Source organism: Aquarana catesbeiana, linkage group LG09 (genome assembly GCF_042186555.1).
Source record: "Aquarana catesbeiana isolate 2022-GZ linkage group LG09, ASM4218655v1, whole genome shotgun sequence".
Classification (NCBI taxonomy): Eukaryota; Metazoa; Chordata; class Amphibia; order Anura; family Ranidae; genus Aquarana; species Aquarana catesbeiana.
Window position 1 is genome coordinate 61,926,552 of NC_133332.1, and position 22,184 is coordinate 61,948,735.

The 22,184-nt window shown below is 42.9% G+C and overlaps 1 protein-coding gene across 1 annotated transcript in view; it reads right to left on the reverse strand.

The window, feature by feature from the left end:
• Positions 1-3,635, reverse strand: part of LOC141107726 (cytochrome P450 2G1-like) — a gene marked incomplete in the record, with an annotated part of 99,317 nt that extends 95,682 nt beyond the window's left edge. The window contains 1 exon segment of the mRNA XM_073598651.1: positions 3,386-3,635. Coding sequence (XP_073454752.1) covers positions 3,386-3,583 — 198 coding nt within the window.
• Positions 3,636-22,184: the final 18,549 nt, after the last annotated feature.

Here is a 22,184-nt window from a genome sequence, read left to right on the forward strand (position 1 = left end):
TGTTCGCCCATCCCTAGTTGGAGGGGGTCACATCCTTAGATCTCAGGCATTATTGCTTGGACTTGTAGTCCTTCACTAGTCGTGGAGGGGGGGGGGTCAGGTCCTCAGCTCTGGGGGGATTCATACAGGGTGTCAGGGGATGTTATACACAACATCCAATGCAGGTGATCAGATCGCTGGGCTGCACCAAGGAATCAGGGACAAACGAGAAAGTGAATAAAAAAAGTATAAAGTATATTTATTGTTAATGATAAAGACACACGTGAAATCAAGACAGCAAACCAAAAACAAGTAAATAGTGAAAACACAGCAAACCCCCAAACCCACCTAACTATCTATCTAACTAATATAATACACGAGCAAGGAAACAAACATGAAATAAAAACTAAGGCATGGGCCAAGGCGACAAGGGAACAGAAACCAGGAATAATAAAGCAGACCAAGGAGCAGGGAACAAGAAACAGGACTCAAGGACAGGATACACAAACAGGGTTCAGGAACAAACAGGAACAGGCTGGAATAAGAGCAGGTACTGGCAGGGACAAGGGCTTAGCAGAGGAATTCTGAAGCCCTGAGGCTAGTTCAGGGCGGGTTTATATAGTCCAGCAAAACCATGACAGGTGTGCTTGATGACAAGTCTGCAGTCCAGACAGGGAGACACCCGCTGGTGGCCACTGGAATTACACCCTTTTGGTGCTGAATGTAATAGTGCCACCAGCAGGAGAAACCGGAGATGACACCGTTCCTGACACAGGGACTTGCTTGTACTTTAATTCCTGGAGGCATGGTGGTACAAGTCCCCCACGGGGCCTGGAGGGCCACATTGTCCTCCCTGCCCCCCCCCCCACCTTTGTGATCATGAAAAATCTTAGACTGTTGTCCCGATCCATCACTTTGCCACCACCGGTTCTATGGGCCACTTGACTGGACTTGCCCTCCAGGCCTAAGGCTGCCAGCCCTCCCCTGTGTGACGCCCTGTATGCAAAGGTCAAGGATGTGGAGCTGATGGAGAAAATGACTGATAGAATACAGGACAGAATAGAAGCTCGCAATCGTGTTTGGGAATTATGGCATCTCCATGAGGATCTCCCTTGAATCAGTAAACAAGCTGATGTGCTGATACCTTCTTTTTTCTCTTTCTTTTTCTTCAAACTTGACTACTTATGTTTTATTCCAGGTATAACCTCCTTCCCTCCATGCTATTATCATATGATACACTGCTCCAGCAGTAATACTGTTCTATTGGGACATATGCTTCTTGTAGTTTTACTGGATGTTACTGTTGCACCTTGCGCTTACTATTTAGTAGGTGCTTTCTGTGAACATTATGCTTATATTTCTGTGTGTTTATTTCTTTTGTCTATATTTTTGATGAAAATCAATAAAATTGTTATTTACAAAAAAAAAAAAATAGATTTCATAATGTGTTTGCTGATTGCTCAGAAAACTGTTTTAGGGGTTGTGTGGCTAAGGGCTCTTATACTTTTTGGATAGGAGCAGTGAAAGAATACAACCAATATGGCAGAAAATATCTTCACTAACCTCAAAAATCACATCTGGTTCTATTACCCTTTCTCCTTTAATGGGTTTACTGTTTGCTCCAATTTTGGGAATGTCTTCTTCAGTACAATGAATTAATATGTTCTGTGTTGTAACACTATGGGCCATTGCATTTAATTGGAAGAATCTTTCTGTATCCTTTTCACAAATTAAGGACAGAATCGATGCCATTATGCTGACAGAATATTTCATAAGTTTTTTGAATCTATGCATATTTTTCATGCAAAACGTAATCTGTGGTTTTTAATTATAAATACTGTAACAGACTAGATATTTTATTTTTCTTTGTTACCATTCAGCAAACATTAAGATAATATTGTTATAGAATCATACATGTTATTTCATATATGTTTTATTCTACTTTTATTTATTTTTTGTTTCTGTATTTGATTTATTGGTAATAACTTCTATCATTTGTATTTTGTTTGAAACATACATACTGTATACTGATATGATTTGGTATGCTAATGATAGTCATATTTTATGTTTATATAGTTTGTATTTTATATTTCTCTTTACACAGTATTTATTTTATTTAATATTTTATGTTCATACTGTATATTGTAATGATATCTGTTTTTACAATATTTCTAAATACACAGTGTGTAAACAAAAAAACTATCTCTTACATGTGATGGCTGCATTACATTTCTTTTTTAGGCTTTCTTTCTTCTATTTTCATCTGCTGATCCAGCCAGTATGTCTGTTGTGAGTGTATCAGTTACAGAGATTAGACAAACCATTTAACACTAGCAGGGGTGCTTACAATGCTTTTATTTATTTATAAAAACCTTTGTCCCAAAAAAAAAAAAAAAAACTGTTGCTGTAACTGTTATGCCCTGTACACACGATAGGATTTTCCAATGGAAAATGTGTGATAGGACCTTGTTCTCGAAAATTCCGACCGTGTGTAGGCTCCATCACACATTTTCCATAGGAATTTCCGACACACAAAGTTTGAGAGGTTGCTATAAAATTTTCCGACAACAAAATCTGTTGTCGGAAATTCCGATCGTGTGTACACAAATCCGACGCACAAAGTGCCACGCATGCTCAGAATAAATAAAGAGATGAAAGCTATTGGCTACTGCCCCGTTTATAGTCCCGACGTACGTGTTTTACGTCACCGCGTTCAGAACGATCGGATTTTCCGACAACTTTGTGTGACCGTGTGTATGCAAGACAAGTTTGAGCCAATATCCGTCAGAAAAAATCCCAGGATTTTGTTGTCGGAATGTCCGCTCAATGTCCGACCGTGTGTACAGGGCATTAGTGTGAGTTGGAGTTTGGCTTAAATTTGTTACTAGTGTATCTAGCATTCCCTTCCCCCAGATTAACAATGCTGCTGTCTAAAGGTGCCCCTGCCATGGTGGGGGCACTCTAATACAGGAGGTGTGTTACTGGCAGGATCACCAGGTAAAAACACAGGGAAAAAAAGCCTGAAATAGAAAACAAATGCAGCCACCACATCTAATGATTGGTAAACTGCAATATAAAATATATTTTTGGCTTTGTGTTTAATACCGCAATAATATTAAAATCTGATGGATGAAGTTCCTTTTTGAAATCTTTAAACCTTTTATGATGGATACATTTTTTTCATTTACTAATTATATTTACAATTTTTCTTCTAACGAATAAAGAAAAGCTGTTCCATGTGTATCTAGTAAATATAACAGAGCATGTCTGGTCTATTTGCTAATCATCATTTTGAATGTTTCTATAGAAAATTCTGTGTTGTGACTATTTTGTTGGCCTTTATTTTCTGAGTCAACGGATAGATGTACAGATCTTGTAGGCTACTTAGAGCAGAACATTCACTTACTTTTCTCAGAAGAATCACAATGTCTCCTCCACATAGCTGTAGAATGTTCCCCAGTAGAGGCAGGGGGGTCGGACCTGGTGGAAGTTTTCCTCTTCTCCAAAGCAGATTTAGGCACATGAAACAGAGAAGCCCGGTGACTACTAGTGCAAGGAAGAGAGTGATATCCTCCGAGAAATACATGTCTGGTTCTGAGATCATCCAGAATTACCAGCCTAGAAGCACTGCAGATCATTTTTATACAGACTAACAGAATATCAAATGGGAGGGACTATTACGTAGATATTGCAAATAACATGTTGGATTACGCTGGCAAGGGAAAGTTTTTAATTCTTTGTTTCAGCTTACCATTTATTTATTTTTTTACAAGTAGAAGCTTATCAGTTTTTAGAGGTGATGGCTGCAATAGTTTTCTTTTTTAGGCTTTCTTTTATTTATTTTCACCTGGTGTTCCTGCCAGGAAATGTGTTGTTTAAAAAAAAAAAACAAAAAAAAACAAATGTAACTGCTGCAAATGTAGCAGTTAGAAGGTTGAGACAAACCATTTTCCACTGACACGGTGCTTACAATGATCAGCTTTTATTTGTTTGTGTTCACCAGTAATTCCAAATTAATAACTGTTTGCTGTAACTGCTTAAAAAGCGTTAGCTGGGAGGCGCATGCGCGGCAGCACCTAACATGGACGCTTAGTCCGGGAGCTCCGTTCCGCCCCAGCAGCGTGGGCCGCATTACGGACAGACCGAACGGTCTAGATCGTCTGGATCCCCCCCCACGAGCTGCGGAACCCCCAGGGACCCCCCCCCCCCGATGTACTCCGAGGCCGTGAGACGTAACCTCCGGCCAGAATTTGAAGCGACACAGACCCGGCCCGGAACGGCCAAGATGGCGACGGCTCCTCACTGTGTTACCTCAGTAATTCACACTGACATGCAGGACGCGGCCTCACCCTCCCTACTGCCACAAAACATGGCTGTTCATCATCAGATTACTGACCCCACATCTCCTGCTTCCACTGAGTCCCTCATAGGATGCTCACTGGCTGGCCTAGACTTCTCCCCCATGGCGGCAGGCCCTCCCCAGACACTCCAGCTACTACAGACCGGGGATTCAGGCCCACTCCAGCCGGTGGATGTAGCTGATTTGTTTAACAAGTTTGCATTGCTACTTGACAGGGGTCTCATTAACACAGCCAACAAGATAACGAATGATATAAAAGCAGATCTCCAAAACATTGGAACTCGCATGGAAATTATAGAATCTCACCTGGAAGCCACCACCTCCAGAACTAACCAAAACACTGCCTGCATACAGAATTTACAAGATCAGCTGGAGACAGCGCACGCTAAGATCGACGACCTTGAGAACAGAAACCGCAGGTACAATTTCAGGCTAAGGGGGCTACCCGAATCTTACAAAGACATACCTGAAACCGTTAAAGCTTTCATCAAGGACATTCTTCCTGACACTCCACAACACAGATTGGAGCTAGATCGGGCCCACAGAGCTCTCAAACCACCTAGAGCTGATGGCCTCCCCCGTGACATTGTGGTCAAACCACATTTCTACTCCGTCAAAGAGGAGGTGATGCGGAAATCTAGGTCACTACCCAAAATTGTTTTTCAGGGTCACCAGTTGCAGATCTTTGCAGACCTGTCCCCCTCTACCATCCAAAAGAGGAGAGCTTTAAAACCATTGCTCCAAATACTTATGGACAAAGAAATTAAATACTGGTGGCTCTTCCCGTTCCAGCTCAAATTCCTTTGGAAAGGCAAATCGTTCACCTTTGGCTCGCTTCAAGAGGGAGAAAAACTCATGCTCCAACTAGGCCTAATCAGCTTGGACTCAAACCTTCAGTCATCTGGAGGCCCTCCAAACTCCGCCAAAAGACACCTCCCTACCAGCCCTCTGACTCCAGTGTGGGAATCGGCAAGATTCAAGAAACCTAAGGAAGCTGTTCCGCCATGAACCTTATGTCGCTACAGACACTAACATTTTCACCTTCCTCCCGGGACTTTCTGTCTTATGCCAATGACAATTTAGGGAGAATACCGCCATGTGCTGCCTACTCGTTAGATAAGACACCTTTAGTGTCACACTGCGCTTCTCATGAGATGGCCTCACATGAGCCTGCACCCGGGAATGAGAATACCTCAGGACAAAGCACTCATCGTGCACTGGGGTCGCACACGCCCTCTCCCCCTCACCTTCCTTGGTGGTGGGTCGTGATGAGGACGTGGGGAGTGGTCCTTGGATCACCTCGGCGGCCTATCCTACAGGTCTTCTCTCTCCCTACATTTCCCCTGACACGGGGGCCCTCGCCCTCTTTTTTTTTTTTTTCTTTTTTTTTATCTCTCCAGTGAAGTAAATTTTACATTTTCCTCAGCCCCTTCCCATTGGTTTAAATTCCCCTTATGGATCCAGCTCTCCTATTTTTTATATCTTAGTCATAAGAATGTTCGCCGCCTAGCCTTAATAAGTGTTCAGGTTATGTGTGCCTTCACCTCCTAACCTCAGCTATCTGACTCATTAGTCTTAAATATACCGAAGGGCCCAGAGCCCACAATAGGCATACGTTTTTATTTCTTAATTTTTCAATGGCTTGATAGGCATAGTTTTTGCGGCCTTCCTGCTGGGGTGGTGTTCATGCACCCCCTCTTGTCTGGTGGATCGAGTTCCTCCATCCTCTGGACAAGTTTAGTCCCTGTCAGTTAGAGGGACTCTAAAATTCACTTTGCCCCTAGATGGAGGTTTCTGTCACCTCCTCCCTACGGAAGACTCCCTTGTCTTTCGCCTTTCTTTTCTCCTCTAATCTTCTTTCTCTCTCTCTAGGCAGTCTCTTCTCGGAGGTCGATTGGGGGGAAGTTCATAGATACTACCTGTTGCCCTCTGAAGCTCCACATTGGCATGTGATCCATCATGGTCATCGAGGAAACTTGATGGTAAGTGCTGCTGGGTTGCCTGATCGTCACCCCCCTCTGCTCAATGGCTGATAGTCTTGCAGTAAAAACACCCCTCAAGGTAGTGACTCACAATGTACAGGGCCTAAATTCCCCCATCAAACGGCGCACAGTCTTTCAATATATGCACACCCAAAAGGTTGACGTTTTACTATTACAGGAGACTCACTTTCCAATAAGTTACCGCCCATCTTTCATACACCCCAACTTCCCCTCCTTTTTCTTAGCTAACGCTGAAAACAAAACTAGAGGTGTTGGCATCTTCTTTTCTAAAAGATGCAAATTCACCTTAAAATCAGAACATAAAGACCCAGAAGGCAGGTATTTACTTCTAGTAGGGGAATTAGATGGACTTTTGTACACATTCATATCTTACTACGCCCCTAATAGGGGTCAATTAGCCTTTTTTCAACACATGTTAACAAAACTGTCCCCACTCTTAGAAGGTACGGTGATTTTTGGAGGAGACTCCAATACTGCGTTCGACCAGGGGCTGGACAAGTCCAGACCTCCCGGAAAACGTCAAATTAGACCCACCAAACAAAGCCTCCGAATAGCCAAACTGCTTTTCCAACACGGTCTCATGGATATTTGGAGGGAAGTAAATCCTACTGCTCAGGATTTCACTCACTTCTCCAGCCCCCACGGTTCGTTCGCAAGGATAGATCATATTCTCCTTTCATCAACCTCCGTTCCTTTAACGATCAAGGCACTTATCAGGGATGTGGTCTGGTCAGATCACTCCTTGGTGATTCTAACTCTCAATCGCCCGGAGAGAAAGAACCCAGATAGACGATGGAGACTAAATGAATCCATCCTGAGCGACCCACTCAGAGCAACGGAAATCGAAAGGCATATACAAAACTATTTTCTTATCAACGACACACCTGATGTTGGCCCCTCTTGTTTATGGGCTGCTCACAAAGCAGTGCTCAGAGGGCACCTAATCCAAATAGCTTCCCAGATCAATAAGTCCAATAAAGCGGAAATCGAAAAGCTTGACAGGGAATTTTCAATTTTGGCTAAAAAACATAAGACGGATCCAAGATCAGTTCCCATTACTAAACTAGACGCTGCCTGGACGGCACTAAACCTGGCTCTCACGACTAGGGCTGAAAAATGGATTCGGTGGAATAGAAATAGATTCTATTGTCAAGGCGATAAGATAGGATCAATGTTAGCTAACAGGCTGTCACCACAATTTAGATCTCCGGCCCTCCCTAAAATTAGAATCCAAGGAGGTACCCTATCACAAAATCCCCATCGTATTATGGGAGAATTTCAAAATTTCTACAAATCTTTATATAGCTGTGACCAAAGTCCATCTCAGCAGGCGATAGATAATTTTCTAAATGATATTCACATACCTACATTAAAAGATAATCACCGCCAAAAACTGGATGCCCCTATATCTGCGGAAGAAGTTTGCATGGTCATAAAGAATTTGAAATCACATTCTGCACCTGGCCCTGATGGCTTCTCGGTCCCCTATTATAAATCGTTTTCTAACACGTTAGCTCCCTATATGGCCCGCTTCTTTAATGCCCTTAGACAGGGGGGACAATTAGATTCCTCACTCAACATGGCCCACATCACAGTCATTCCCAAACCCAATAAAGACACTAGCTCGGTTAGTAACTATAGGCCAATTTCCCTTATTAATAACGACCTTAAGATACTGACCAAAATCCTTGCAGACCGCCTGGCTTCCTTTATTAGTTTATACATTCATAAGGACCAAGTGGGTTTTATCCCCGGGAGACAAGGCCCTGATCAAACACGACTTGCGATAGATCTAATTTCCCTCCTTAACTCTAACTGGGATAAGAGCTCTCCCATACAAGGTTGCCTGTTATCCCTTGATCTCCAAAAGGCCTTTGATTCTGTTCACTGGACGTATTTATTCAATATCCTACAACATTGGGGCTTTGGTAACTCATTCCTAAATGTTATGCATGCTTTATACTCTTACCCCTCTGCTCAGGTGCGTCTGCAAGGATTTTACTCTGAGTCTTTCCCCATCTCCAGAGGCACGAGACAGGGCTGTCCCCTCTCTCCACTGCTCTTCGCCATAGCAATTGAATCACTGGCAATAGCCATCAGATCCAACCCAAATATCCAGGGCATCCAATGTGGCCCCCATCACCACAAATGTGCATTATTTGCTGATGACATCCTACTTTTTATTTCGTCCCCCCTAACCTCACTTCCCAATATTTGTCGTCTCCTGGATGACTTTGGAACGATCACAGGTCTAAAAGTAAACTACAACAAATCACACGCTCTCAACATTAACATTCCTGATCCACTCCTTGCCAGGCTCAGGGAGAGCTTCCGGTTCACTTGGAATGACTCATATATTACCTACCTGGGGATTAAATTAACCCCCAAGATCGAGCTCCTCTACCAAGCGAACTATCCTCAGCTATACAAAAAATTAGAGGAAGACTTGACAAGATGGTCCGGGCTCTCTCTCTCCTGGCTTGGCAAAATTAACTCAATTAAAATGACCCTCCTTCCACGCATTTTATATTATTTTTGAGCCCTCCCAATCCCCATTGATAAAGCACGTTTAAAACAATTCCAAGCTAAAATCATCCATTTTGTCTGGGGTAAAGGAGGACATAGATTCTCCAAATCTATCCTGTTCAGATCTAGGAAGGAAGGGGGGCTGGGTCTCCCCAACCTACTCTGGTACTTCCAGGCTGCCCATCTAGCACAGATCTCGGTGGTTTACTCACATTGGGAACGCCCGGACTGGATAAATATTGAGAGACAGGCAGTACCCCTCCATACTTTAGACTATCTTATGTGGTGCCCCAAAAACCTGAGACCTCCAATCATGGCCCCTACGCTTTCACATTCATTAGCTCTTTGGGATACCTTAAGGAAAAACTCTCAGCTCTCCTCACCCATAGAACCTCTTAAACACATCTTTCAAAACTCCGAATTCCCACCGGGTCTTAATATCAGGTCCTTTAAATGGTGGCTTGACAAAGGCCTCTACAGAATCTGACACTTTCTCCGACCTCTGGGCCCTATCACTAAAGCTTACTGTATAAGTAATTTAGAAATGCCTGCCTCAGAATTCTTTCGATTCGCTCAAATCTCCAGCTTCTTACAGAAAAAGTGTAAAACACTCCCGAATGGCCCCCTAATCACTGCATACGAATCATGGTGCGGCCAGGCTGATGAGCAGAGGGGGGGCATATCGGTGGTTTATAAGGCAATCTCATCAGCACAAGCTAAGACATCATATATGCTTCAATGGGAAGAGGACCTAACACACCACTGGAAACTTGACACCTGGCACCGAAATTTTTCTCGCTCCTTTAAAGGTATTCTTAATTCCAACATTATGGAAGCTAGTGTAAAAGTTTTAACCAGATGGTATTTAGTCCCCTCAAAACTGGCAGCTATTTTCCCCTCCACGTCTCCTCTTTGCTTCCGAGGCTGCGATATACGAGGGGATATGTTCTATACCTGGTGGGGTTGTCCCAGAATACGTCAGTTTTGGCACAAGATATTTAGTTGGATCAACAAAATTACCTCACTATCTATTCAAATGTCGCCTCTCATTGCGCTCCTAAACTTCCCAGTACAGGGGGCACCCAAGAGTTCCCAACGCCTCATCTATTTCATTCTTCTGGGAGCAAAACTCACACTGGCCAGGGCTTGGAAACAACCTTCCGTTTCCACCCTCTTGGCCAAAAGAAAGATATCCTGGATTATGAATCAAGAAAAAATGGCTAGTGTCATACTAGATTGCTCGGACAAATTCAAACTCACATGGGAACCTTGGGCAACCTTTGTGGGCGTTACTCTCATTTGATAACCTCTGGGTATACAGTGGTGTTGCTGTGTCCCCCCCAGTCGACTTCCACTCGCTTCCTCTCTTTCCCTCCCCTTATCTTATCTCTTTCTTTCTTTCTCTCTTCCTTTTCCTCTTTCCTCAGGAATGCTCTTTGATCACTTCTCTTCTCTTCAATGAATCTCTCCAGAGCCGGGACCCAACACCCCTTAGAGTTGGGATCCCTTCTCAAACTGGTTCCTCATGCATAATTTCTGAGGATTTACAGACAAACACTTTGTTCCTACATTCGTTTATACAAACAATCATTTGATGTATTAGATAGTGCTTCATCTAGTTAAACCTATGGTATCTCTAGTACACCATGAGTTCTCTAGTAAAGAGACAGGTTTTTTTCTTCTTTGTTTGTTTTTAAAATGGTTCTCGTTAGATTTTTTATGAGCTGCAGAAAGAGCCTCGGTGTTCTAGAAGAGAGGGGTCGCAGAGGACGGAGTCTCAGCCACAGCATGTTCCCTATCGGGGTGGCGGAGCGTTCCCCTCTGTTGATTCCTCCAGTCTCTTAATTCTAGGCCGACTCTACCTGCATACAGAGCTATGTTTGAATACTGTTTTTTTTCTCAAATCAACTCCTTTCAGCACATGATAATCTTCCTGTATATGAAACGCTAGTTTATCCTTGTTGGAACCATCTGATCTTTACTGTAACTTCGGATTTCCCTAAGGAATGTAGACCAATGATGTATCTATGCATATGATGTATTCTTCTTATTTCGAAATAAAAATATATTGAAATAAAAAGCGTTAGCTGGAGTTTGGATTAAATTTGTTAGTGTATCTAAATCTACAAGTGCCTCTAACACGCCCCCCCCCCCCCCAGGCTGGCAATGCTCCTGTCCAAAGTTGCCCCTTGTGCTCTTTCATCCAGAGTGGGGGCACTCTAATACAGGTGGTGTGTTACTGACCAGATCGCCAGGTGAAAGCAGAGGGGGAAGAAGGATAAAAAAACAAGAAAAAAAAACGAATGCAGCCGGTGCATTTAAAGGAGAAGTACAGTCAAAGCTTGTTTGGCTGTACTGCTCCTGTGGATCACAAGAGTTCAGCTCATTCTGTTCTCCTGTGACCCGTTTTCAGCAGACAACGGCCTGAAGTCCGCTCTCTGCTGACGTCACAGAAGTCAGACCAGGCTGCTCGTCATCACAACAATGGAAGTCGGGATCTGCCAGGTGCCTGGACCGACAACCGGCTCAGCCTCTCAGCAAGCCGCTGAGAGCCTGATCCGGCTGCCCCCGCCCCCTCCACAGCAAAGAGCAAAGCCATCCAGTGACCAAGGAGGGGGCAGAGCAGAGAGCTGTGACTGATAGTCACCAGCTCTTTGCTCAAGGAGCTGTGGGAACCGAGTGATTGGTGGTGTTCAATAGCTCGGTTCTCAGTGTAAAGGCGTCGGGGGACAGAATGATGCAGCATCGGACCCATGCTGCATCCACCTAGGTAACTATGATACTAAAAGAAACCCCAACCCCATTCTCTTTTAATGATTGGTAATCTGAAATATATTATTTTTTTGGCTTTGGGTTTAATACCACTTTAAAGTATATGTAAATCTAATGACCAAAATCTTTTTAAAGCTTCAACATGTCAATGTAATTTCAATAGAAATGTTAAAGTCCAACTGAACTTTCAGTTTAAAAGAGAAGTATGAGTTTCCTTTTTAGCGTCATCCTGTTCCCTGTGAGCTGCAAATACATTAAAATCTTTCGAGCACTCTGAGAAGTGCACCATTTCTGTTCAAATCAATGAAAAGTACCAGTGGGAGGGGCTACAACCTTATTTGAATTCTTAAGCCGACAGTCTTGTCAGGATCCACCCTTCCTTCTCCACTGTTTGATTGATGTTGGTTTTGGGCTGTCTGCTCTCCCCCTCTTCCTCCCCCTCTCCCTCTCCCTCTCCCTCTCTCAGGCCGTACAGCACAGATAGAATCTCTTACAGACAGCCTCTATCTGCCCACTGTGTAGCTGCCTGCTATGCTGCAATTCTGTGAAGTTGAAGTTCCCAGATAAAAATGGTTGTGCAGCATAGCAGGCAGCTACACAGTTTGCAGATAGAGGCTGTCTGTAAGAGAATTGATGTGAACTGTGTGCTGTGTGAGAGGAGGAGGGAAGTGGGGTAGGGGGAGAGGAGCTGTGCTGCCTGTGCTCAGACTGCCCTTGCCTCCAATTAAGGAAAAAGAACTGACAGCGGTTTAACTTAATATAATCTTTATTCTAAAAGTATGTAGAAAAGTTATTTAACCACTTAAGGATCGGAAAGATTTGCCCCTTAATAACCAGGCCATTTTTTGCGATATGGCACTGTGTCGCTTTAACTAATTGCGCGGTTGTGCGACATTGTACCCAAACAAATAGAGCTTTCTTTTGGTGGTATTTGATCACCTCTGTGGTTTTTATATTTTGCGCTATAAACAAAAAATGAGCTACTATTTTGAAAAAAGCCCAATATTTTTTTACTTTTTGCTATAATAAATATCCCCCCAAAAATGTAAAAAATGAATTTCTTCATCAGTTTAGGCCAATATGTATTCTTCTACATATTTTTGTTAAAAAAAAAAAAAAAAATTGCAATAAGCGTATATTGATTGGTTTGCACAAAATTTATAGTGTCTACAAAATAGGGGATAGATTTATGGCATTTTTATTATTATTATTTTTTTTTTACTAGTAATGGTGGCGATTTTTAGCAGGACTGCGACATTGGAACGGACAGATCGGACACTTTTGATACATTTTTGGGACCGTTGACATTTATACAGCAATCAGTGCTATAAAAATGCACTGATTTCTGTGTAAATGTCACTGGCAGGAAAGGGATTAATACTAGGGGGCGATCGAGGGGTTAAATGTGTTCCCTGAGAGATGTTTCTAACTGTGGAGGGTATGGGACTCACTGGAGGAGGAGAGAGATCGCTGTTTCTTATCACTAGGAACAGCAGATCTGTCTCTCCTCCCCTGTCAGAACCGAGATTTGTCTGTTTACATTGACAGATCCCCATTCTGGCTCTCTGTGGAGAGATCGCCAGTGGCCGGCAGACATTGCGGTAGGGATGAGCTTCAAGTTCGACTCAAACATCGGCTGTTCGCCAGTTCGCCAAACAGCGGCATATTCGAAAGCCGCGGAACACCCTTTAAAGGTCTATGGGAGAAATCAAAAGTGCTAATTTTAAAGGCTTATATGCATGGTATTGTCATAAAAAGTGTTTGGGGACCTGGGTCCTGCCCCAGGGGACACGGATCAATGCAAAAAAAGTTTTAAAAACGGCCGTTTTTTCGGGAGCAGTGATTTTAATAATGCTTAAAGTGAAACAATAAACGTGTAATATTCCTTTAAATTTTTATACCTGGGGGGTGTCTATAGTATGCCTGTAAAGGGGCGCATGTTTCCCGTGTTTAGAACAGTCTGACAGCAAAATGACATTTTAAAGGAAAAAAAGTCATTTAAAACTACTTGCGGCTATTAATGAATTGTCGGTCCGGCAATACACACTTACACAATACACAATATACACTTTTAAAACTGTGGGCGGGGCCACACGGTGTTGTCGCCGGGTGACCCCACCCCCCTCTGACGCACAGGGACATCCCTATGGCTTCCCCCGTAGCATCAGAGGGGGGCGGGGCCACCTGGTCCGCCCCCCTCTGACGCACGGGGACATCCCTATGGCTTTCCCGTAGCGTCAGAGGGGGGTGGACCAGGTCTGGTATGGATTTTGAGGGGGCTCCCTACGCCATTTTTTAAAAATATTTTGGCGCAGGGTTCCCCTTAATATCCATACCAGACCTGAAGGGCCTGGTATGGAATTTGGGGGGACCCCCACGCATTTTTTTCTTTTAATTTTGGTTCAGGGTTCCCCTGTGAGGGAATCCCATACTGTTTTTATCAATGAACTTTTATGTGTATTGCCGGACCGACAATTGATTATAGCCGCGAGTAGTTTTAAATGACTTTTTTTCCTTTAGAAATGACATTTTGCTGTCAGACTGTTCTAAACACGGGAAACATGCACCCCTTTACAGGCATACTATAGACACCCCCCAGGTACGAAATTTAAAGGAATATTACACTTTTATTGTTTCACTTTAAGCATTATTAAAATCACTGCTCCTGAAAAAATTTCTGTTTTTAAAACTTTTTTTTGCATTGATACATGTCCCCTGGGGCAGGACCCAGGTCCCCAAACACTTTTGACAATAACTTGCATATTAACCTTTAAAATTAGCACTTTTGATTTATCCCATAGACTTTTAAAGGATGTTCTGTGGCTTTCGAATTTGCTGCGAACACCCCAAATTGTTCGCTATTCAGCGAACGGGTGAACAGCCAACGATCGAGGCAAACTCATGTTCGACCCGAACATAAAGCCCATCCCTACCTATAGGGAAAGAGAGCCTTGACTGATGGGGGCATGGCCAGGTGCCAGACAAGGTATTTATGTGGTCACCAAGGATTGGTGGAACTATGGGGGATGGGCTGGGCCAGAGCTCCGAAAGTATTGCCCCAGGGAATTCTGGGGTCTTTCGAGGAACGTGACTGGAAGAGCTGCCCACCCTCCCGCCCATTTTTCCTATGGTATGTCACAGCTTGCTGTGGTTTCTTGACCTGACCAGCATAAAAGTTGCTGTAATGGGCTATGCCCTTGATGGAAATTGGAAGTAGGCTGTCTGTCCAGCACTTATGGTAAGGACAGGCCTCCCCCCCCCTTTTGGAATTGTGTGCTCACAGTATAACTGTGACTGGCACTGGTTTAAATTGTTCACATGTGATGTGTTGGAATTTAAATAAAGCTGTGGCCTTGCCCTTTCCAACCTAATGGTTGTGTGTTTATGTAAATGGGGTGAGGGGGCAAGGGTGAGGGTTCTATCCATTTATGTTACATTTGAATTGTATCTAGGCCCATTGCACCTCAGCAGTCATGACATTTGTATATATTAGTCATAACACGCAAATTATTGTAGTTGCTTGAAACAGGGAGGTATTCCTGCTAGTTCCCTAGAAATATCAAGAGATAGACAGGAATGTAGCACTGTCAGTCATATGAAAGGTGAGCAGTGGCTCATATGGTAAGCAGAATATGCAGTGATGCAACTAGGGGACTTCAGTTAAGGACAGATCTTGGATCCACAATACCCATATGTGCATTAAGCACCAATGTACACATGTAAAGTCAAGCAGCAAGAAAAGATAAACTGAAGGGGAGTGAATTTCCAATGCAGTGGTAGTACAGGTAGCTCTGATGATATTTCAGACTGGAATCTTTGGCTAGATATACTAAATGTAAAAACTCACTGTTTGGAAGATGGTAGGTTGTTCATCAGCTGCTGATTCTGGGTGGTGGGAACGTGATCAGTTGGCGATAGTCACTGATTACAGAAAGTCAGATTCACTGCGCTTCTGGTAGTGATGAATGGCACTCAGTATCATCCATGTAGAGCCAGTGTTCCGTCAGAATAGGCGACCCGTCAGAATGTGTAACAAAAGTGACGTTTCATCGCTGCCATCTTGCTACACCCTGCACTAGTCCACAGTAAGGATACACTGAGAAGGGGGCAAGCGGACATCTTGTTACACCCACCGGGGTTTTGCATTTTACATTTATTTTTAACAGTAAACTGAGTTTATATAGTCAAATACAGTACTTAGAACTACGTCTGACTGTTTAGATGTTGATTTTTAAAAACAGCGGCAAGCCCGCTGATCTCATAGGTTTGCTAATCGGACAGAAGTTCGCTGCTTTTAAAATTCAACATCTAAACGTTTACACAGAGTCCTAAGTACTGTATTTCACTATATAAACTCAGTTTACTGTTAAAAAAAGGGTATAATGCAAAACTCCGGTGGGTGTAACAAGATGTCCACTTGCCCCCTTCTCAGTGTATCCTTATTGTGGATGAGTGCGGGGTGTAGCAAGATGGCGGTGACGAAATGTCACTTCTGTTACACATTCTGATGGGTCGCCTAATCTGACAGAACACCGGCATAGGACTGTCTGGCAGTTTACTTCTGGTTTCCGGTTTGACTGTGGACTTCTGGTTTGTGGAGATGAAGTCGGGGGCTACGAGATGGTAAAGAGCCCAGGCTGGATAAGGATGATGGGCATGTGAAGGCACACATACCAACATGTTTCACCCACTTGTACCATGGGTTTCTTCAGGGTGAAGTGTTCATCAAAACTGAATCCCTTTCATAAGCTTTCAGAAAGACCCCAGACTGTGTGCAAAGTGGGGATGTGAGAAGGAGCCCAATGTGCACAACTTCCATGGAGGATGAGGGGCACATCTCTCCCCAACATCTCTCCCTAGATCCAGCCATGTCTATGCCATGCAAGGCAGTACAGTGGTGTAGTGGTTAGCACTTTCACCTAGCAGCAATAGGGGCGCTGGTTCAATTCCTGACCACGACACCATCTGCCTGGTAGGTTAATCAGTTCATGTATAAAAAAAAAAAAAAAAATTGGCCCTAGTATGGGTATGTGTTTGTAAGTGCATCGGGACCCTACAGGGTAAACGACAGTGCTATGCCGCAGATGACACCGGCGGCAAAAAGCGCCCTGAGGCAATTGAGTTTGAGGTAGCACTATACAAGTCATTCATTCATATACCATTTAAATATTTTCCACTATGCAGAGGAACAGTATAGTGCCCGAACTTGTTTGTTTACTGTTCAGGTATGTGCCTGTTCAGTAGGCGTGGCCCCATCTCCCTGTAGAGGGACAGAAAGAGGGGGCAGATTACTGACGTTGTAGCCACCCCCTCTATACTTTCAAACAGCAAACGGACCATTACAGAAACCTATATGACAGAAAGAAATAACAGCTAATTCATGATTATGGTAATATATTTTTAATTATTTAGCCTATAACCATACTTCTCCTTTAAATGCATTTCATGTGTAATGAAACAAAAGGTGTGCAAAGTCTTAAGCCGCATACACACGAGTGGACTTTACGGCAGACTTTGTCCGGCGTACTTTCCGACGGACCTGCCTACACACGATCAACCAAAGTCCGACGGATTCGTACGTGATGACGTACGACCGGACTAAAACAAGGAAGTTCATAGCCAGTAGCCAATAGCTGCCATAGCGTCAGTTTTTGTCCGTCGGACTAGCATACAGACGAGCGGACTTTTCGACCGGACTTGAGTCTGTCGGACAGATTTGAAACATGTTTCATTTCTAGGTCCGTCAAACTTTTGAGAAAAAAGTCCGCTGGAGCCCACACACGATCAAATTGTCCGACGGACTCAGGTTCGCCGGACCAAGTATGTCGTAAAGTCCGGTCATGTGTACGCGGAATTACAGTTTTTTCTCTTTAGAAAGCTGCTGCAACCTGAAGGGAGAAGCTATTTCTGTGTTGTTGTGATACAGATGAGGAGTGATAATTATTTTTATAATTATTGTTGGTAAAGCAAGAGTGTCCTGACCGATATGGAATGCAAACTCCTCTAATCCAAAATATTTAATTTTTCCCACGGCAACTTGGGTCTTTACCAGAGAGAGACATTTATTGGATCCCAGCACAGAACACAGATGTCACAGAGTACTTGCAACAGCAAACTGCCAAGAAGGATCCTAGAGGTCCAACACGCTCCCTGTGGAATCAGACATATGGTCATAAAATCAGCAAAGCTAATGCTCTCTGCTGATTAGAGAATTCTGCCCCTTAGAGATCATTCACACGTGCACCAACATCCTGTGTTTGAGCAGCATTTATTCAGCATTATTAAAGCCTCATAACACCCAATTATCATCTGCCATTAATATATTATAATGGTACTACACAGTGCTATTCACCCAGGAGCAGTAGAGTTGTGTTATAAATTAAGCAGCATGTCGCTTTCATGAGGGATTGACACTTGTCAGCTGCCTCCATTGGTGTCACTCGGTAATCCTCTGTAACCGCACATTAACAGCACCTCTAACATTTACGGCATATTTGTGAAGCATTTATAAAGTGTTAGCTGGGTGCTGGGATGAGAGGCAGTGGAGGTTCCAGTATCCCAGAATGCACTAGGAAATAATAGAGAACTAGGACAGAGCAGCTACAGCAACTCCTGTTAAGATAGAGTACCTTTGTGTTATCAACATTTACTTCTGAGCGCAAGCAAAATCATCAATCAGCAATAGTGCCTAGCCGGAGCAGAGGCATTGAGCAGTATTCCCAGTGGCAACGCTTTTTGTTTCAGTAGCTATTTCAGTAAGCTATTGCCAGTGGCAAAAGCTTTTTGTTTGAGCTAGAGTTGAGTTGGCAATATAAGGCTCATGGTGCAATACCATTTATTCAATTAAAATTTGTAGTTTAAAATCAATGCCCTTACAAAGATGGAGTAGAACTCCCTGGATGGTAACCCTTCCAAGTGCCGTGATGGCTGGATCATCCGGTGGATGGATGTAAGTCCTCAGCGTGCAGCTCCCGACAAGCTGCACGTGAGACGCTCACTGTCTCCAAGGACTGGCCAGCCCCAACTGAGCTAGAGCCGCCTCTGGCACGACGTAACTCAGGGCGAACCCTGATGACAGAGGATGCTATGCGGTTGCCAGGACAACGTGTTCAGAGGGCGTAGCCGCCTTCTTCAGGTCCCTAAAGTTGAGTTGGACCAAGCCAAGTGTCAAAGAGATCAAAAGATACAAATCTATCTGCAGAGAATTCAATTCAATTCTTTTAGGTACCCTTGGAGGGATGAAAAAACTAATAGAAAATAGAATTCAGTTAATATGAAAAGTTGTTAGGCAACTCACTGTAAATTCAGAATCTCTAACTGCCAGCTGGTACATAAGCAAAGGGTCTTTTCTGGGTCATTGTCCTCAGCAGCTACAAGGGTCTCCATCATCATGGATTCATCAAGTCTCTGGACCCACTCAGGAATGTGTGGCGAAGATGTTGGCAATGGCTCAAAGTGCCTTTTTTAATTCCAAAGATCATTAATAGGTGGGCCGCCCTGGGGGAAGCCGAGGCATCAGATATATATGCGGTGTTATATGTTATATGTGGTAAAGGCTGCTTGCCAAAAGGGAGTAAATAAACAACAGTCCTACCATATATGCAAGTAGGTTCAATTTTCCTTCATACACCAAAAAGAACTCAGAGTGGAAAGATAAAAATGGTTTAGGTCTACAGGAGTCCTATAATACAGGAATGTTCTGTAAATCTTTTCCTGAAAGTTAGAAGACACAGACAGTTTATGTGTGAAAATAAAACATTTTCTCCAATTCTTGTCGGAGAATGACTCATTCAGGTATTTTCCCCATTTAGAAAGGGAGATCCACTTCTGAATATCCCTGCTCTCATTATGCAATATAGCTGAGATACTTTGAAGGAATGGAAGTGTTTGAGAGAAAGGATTCTAGTGAAGTCAGTTGGAGGGAGGCGGCTAGTTCCCTTTTAATCATATGCAGGAAACAGGAGAGTTCAAGTCTTACTAAACCCAGGACCCTGCATTCAATATATCTGGCCTCTCACAGTACACAGAAAATGGAAATGCAATTATTTTAGTAAATATAAACTGCTAAATACCTTTTTTCATCAACAGTATATGGCAGTCTTGTGACTTCTATCAGTGACCGGCCAAACATTGGTTTAAGACTTGAGAGGTCTTGAGAGGTCTTGAGAGGTTGAGATTTTATTCTCCTCTGACTGTCCTATGAGGCTGTACGACCCCTGACTTTCTGTCTGGACAGTGCTGATTGGCCCTATGCTGATCACATACACCTTCCTAAAAAGAAAACTCTAGAAATACACACCAAACTGAGCATGTGAAGAGTACCCCCAAGGCTCTGTTTTATCAGCAGATGGATTGGGGACAGTAAAAGAAGGGGAGGATCAGAGAAGACAAGATCGAACAGCCTTTTTACACAATGCAGAGGATAACTCCTTAGGTTCCACAGTAAATATAACAAGCATGCTTTACTGCATATACAGACTGATTTGACTGTTGTGAGCTTAGTAACACTTTAAGTCAAAGTGAGCCAAATAACGGGGTGTGTGATATGATTTATAGGAGCCAGTTGTGTTCTAGCTATGGTGAGATCAAGCTGGATATGTCAGAGCTGAGGCCAAGAATCTCTGGAAGATACAGATATTGTATTAGCAAGGATAAGTGCACTTTTAAATAAAATTTGAGCTAAGGTGTAACACATTTTTTTTTATAGATTTAAATAAAGTTGGAAAGGGTTAAAAACTACTAAAACTTATATATCATTACAACAGCCAGAACCCTGGCACATACTATTTAAGACAGCTAACAGACATTGTTTTGCAACATAAATAGGCTAAAATCTAAGTAACCTCAAGCTATTCCCATCTAAAGTAAAAGTTGGGCTGAATATCTTATAAGGTTTTTCGTCCATTGAAGGAGCCAATAGGACATAACAGGTTCCTCCACAGCTTTCATTACTAAGCAAAAATGATGTCAGGAAATCCAATCTTAGTATATCGTAGAGCAAAGCCCCTGTGACAACTGGAAAACAGAAAAAACAGGAAAAGAAGGAAAGAAGAAGGTCAAAGGCAAAGTGAAAAAAGGAGAAAGAAAAACCCAGAGAGAAGGGAACTGAATGAGGCTCTTAAGCCGTGTACACACAAGTGGACTTTTCGTCGGACTGAACTCCGAAGGACTTTTCGACGGATTTCCCGACGAAACGGACTTGCCTACACATGATCACACCAAAGTCCGATCCTTTCTAAGGTGATGACGTACGACTGGACTAGAATAAGGAAGTTCATAGCCAGTAGCCAATAGCTGCCCTTGCGTCATTTTTGGTCCGTCGGACTAGCATACAGACAATTGTTTTTTTCGATAGGAATCGAGTCTGTCGGAAAAATTTGAAACATGTTCTATTTCTAAGGTCCGTCAGATTTTTCGACAGAAAAGGTCCGATGAAGCTCACACACGATCGAATTGTCCAACGGATTTGTTCCGTCGGACCTTTGATGCCTTAAAAGTCCGGTTGTGTGTACGCGGCATTAGAGGGTGAGCATAATATGGCCAAAACCCCTAGAGCGTCACGTTGATATAATGGGTCCAAGGGCTCCAAACAGCCACAAATCGTTTAGTTGTGTCATTAACCACACTAGTCACTTGTTCATTGGGCATAATCCAGGAAACCTTTCATCTATACAAGGATATACTGTACATACAGAGGACGTCTTCCATCTCTGCCAGGTTTTTATTGGTAGGCAAATTGATGCACTTATGGATGATAGCTACCCTCCTTACCAAGTAGTAGTAGCCTGATTGCCTGACAGTGTAACAAAATATTACAACATATCACTTTTCCTCTATAAGTTCAAAAGAAAGGAATGTGAGCGATTAACTTTGTTGAAAGGGGCAGTGTCTGTGTCCAAAAAATACATTTTTAAGTGCAATTATCTTTTTTGAAGTTAAAATGTTTTTGAAGGTTCAAGGAGAGCCACAGCCACATGATTTAGGAATCTGCTATGGCAATTATTTTTTTGCAATTTTTCAATGCTATTGTTTATTATTGATTCTAAAAAGTATATATCTTTGTCTTGCTATAGTGGTACACTTTATTGTTTAATAAAAATGTATCAATTATTATTCCTAATATTTGCACTGATGAAGGGGACACAGATATCCGAAATGTGGTGTCTCTCCTTGAACCTTTAATACATATTTCAACTTCAGTATATATTTAATTAACTTAGTTTTATGTTGTGCATTAACGTGCGTTGCTTTAACCACTTCAGCCCCGGAAGGATTTACCCCCTTCCTGACCAAGCCCTTTTTTGCAATACGGCACTGTGTCGATTTAACTGACAATTGCGTGGTTGTGCAACATTTCACCCCAAAAAAATTGAGGTCCATTTTTTTCCCCACAAATAGAGCTTTCTTTTGGTGGTATTTGATCACCTCTGCAGGTTTTTATTTTTTGCGCTATAAACACAAAAAGAGCGACAATTTTGAAAAAAAAGCAATATTTTTTACTTTCTGCTATAATAAATATCCCCAAAAAATATATAAAAAAACAA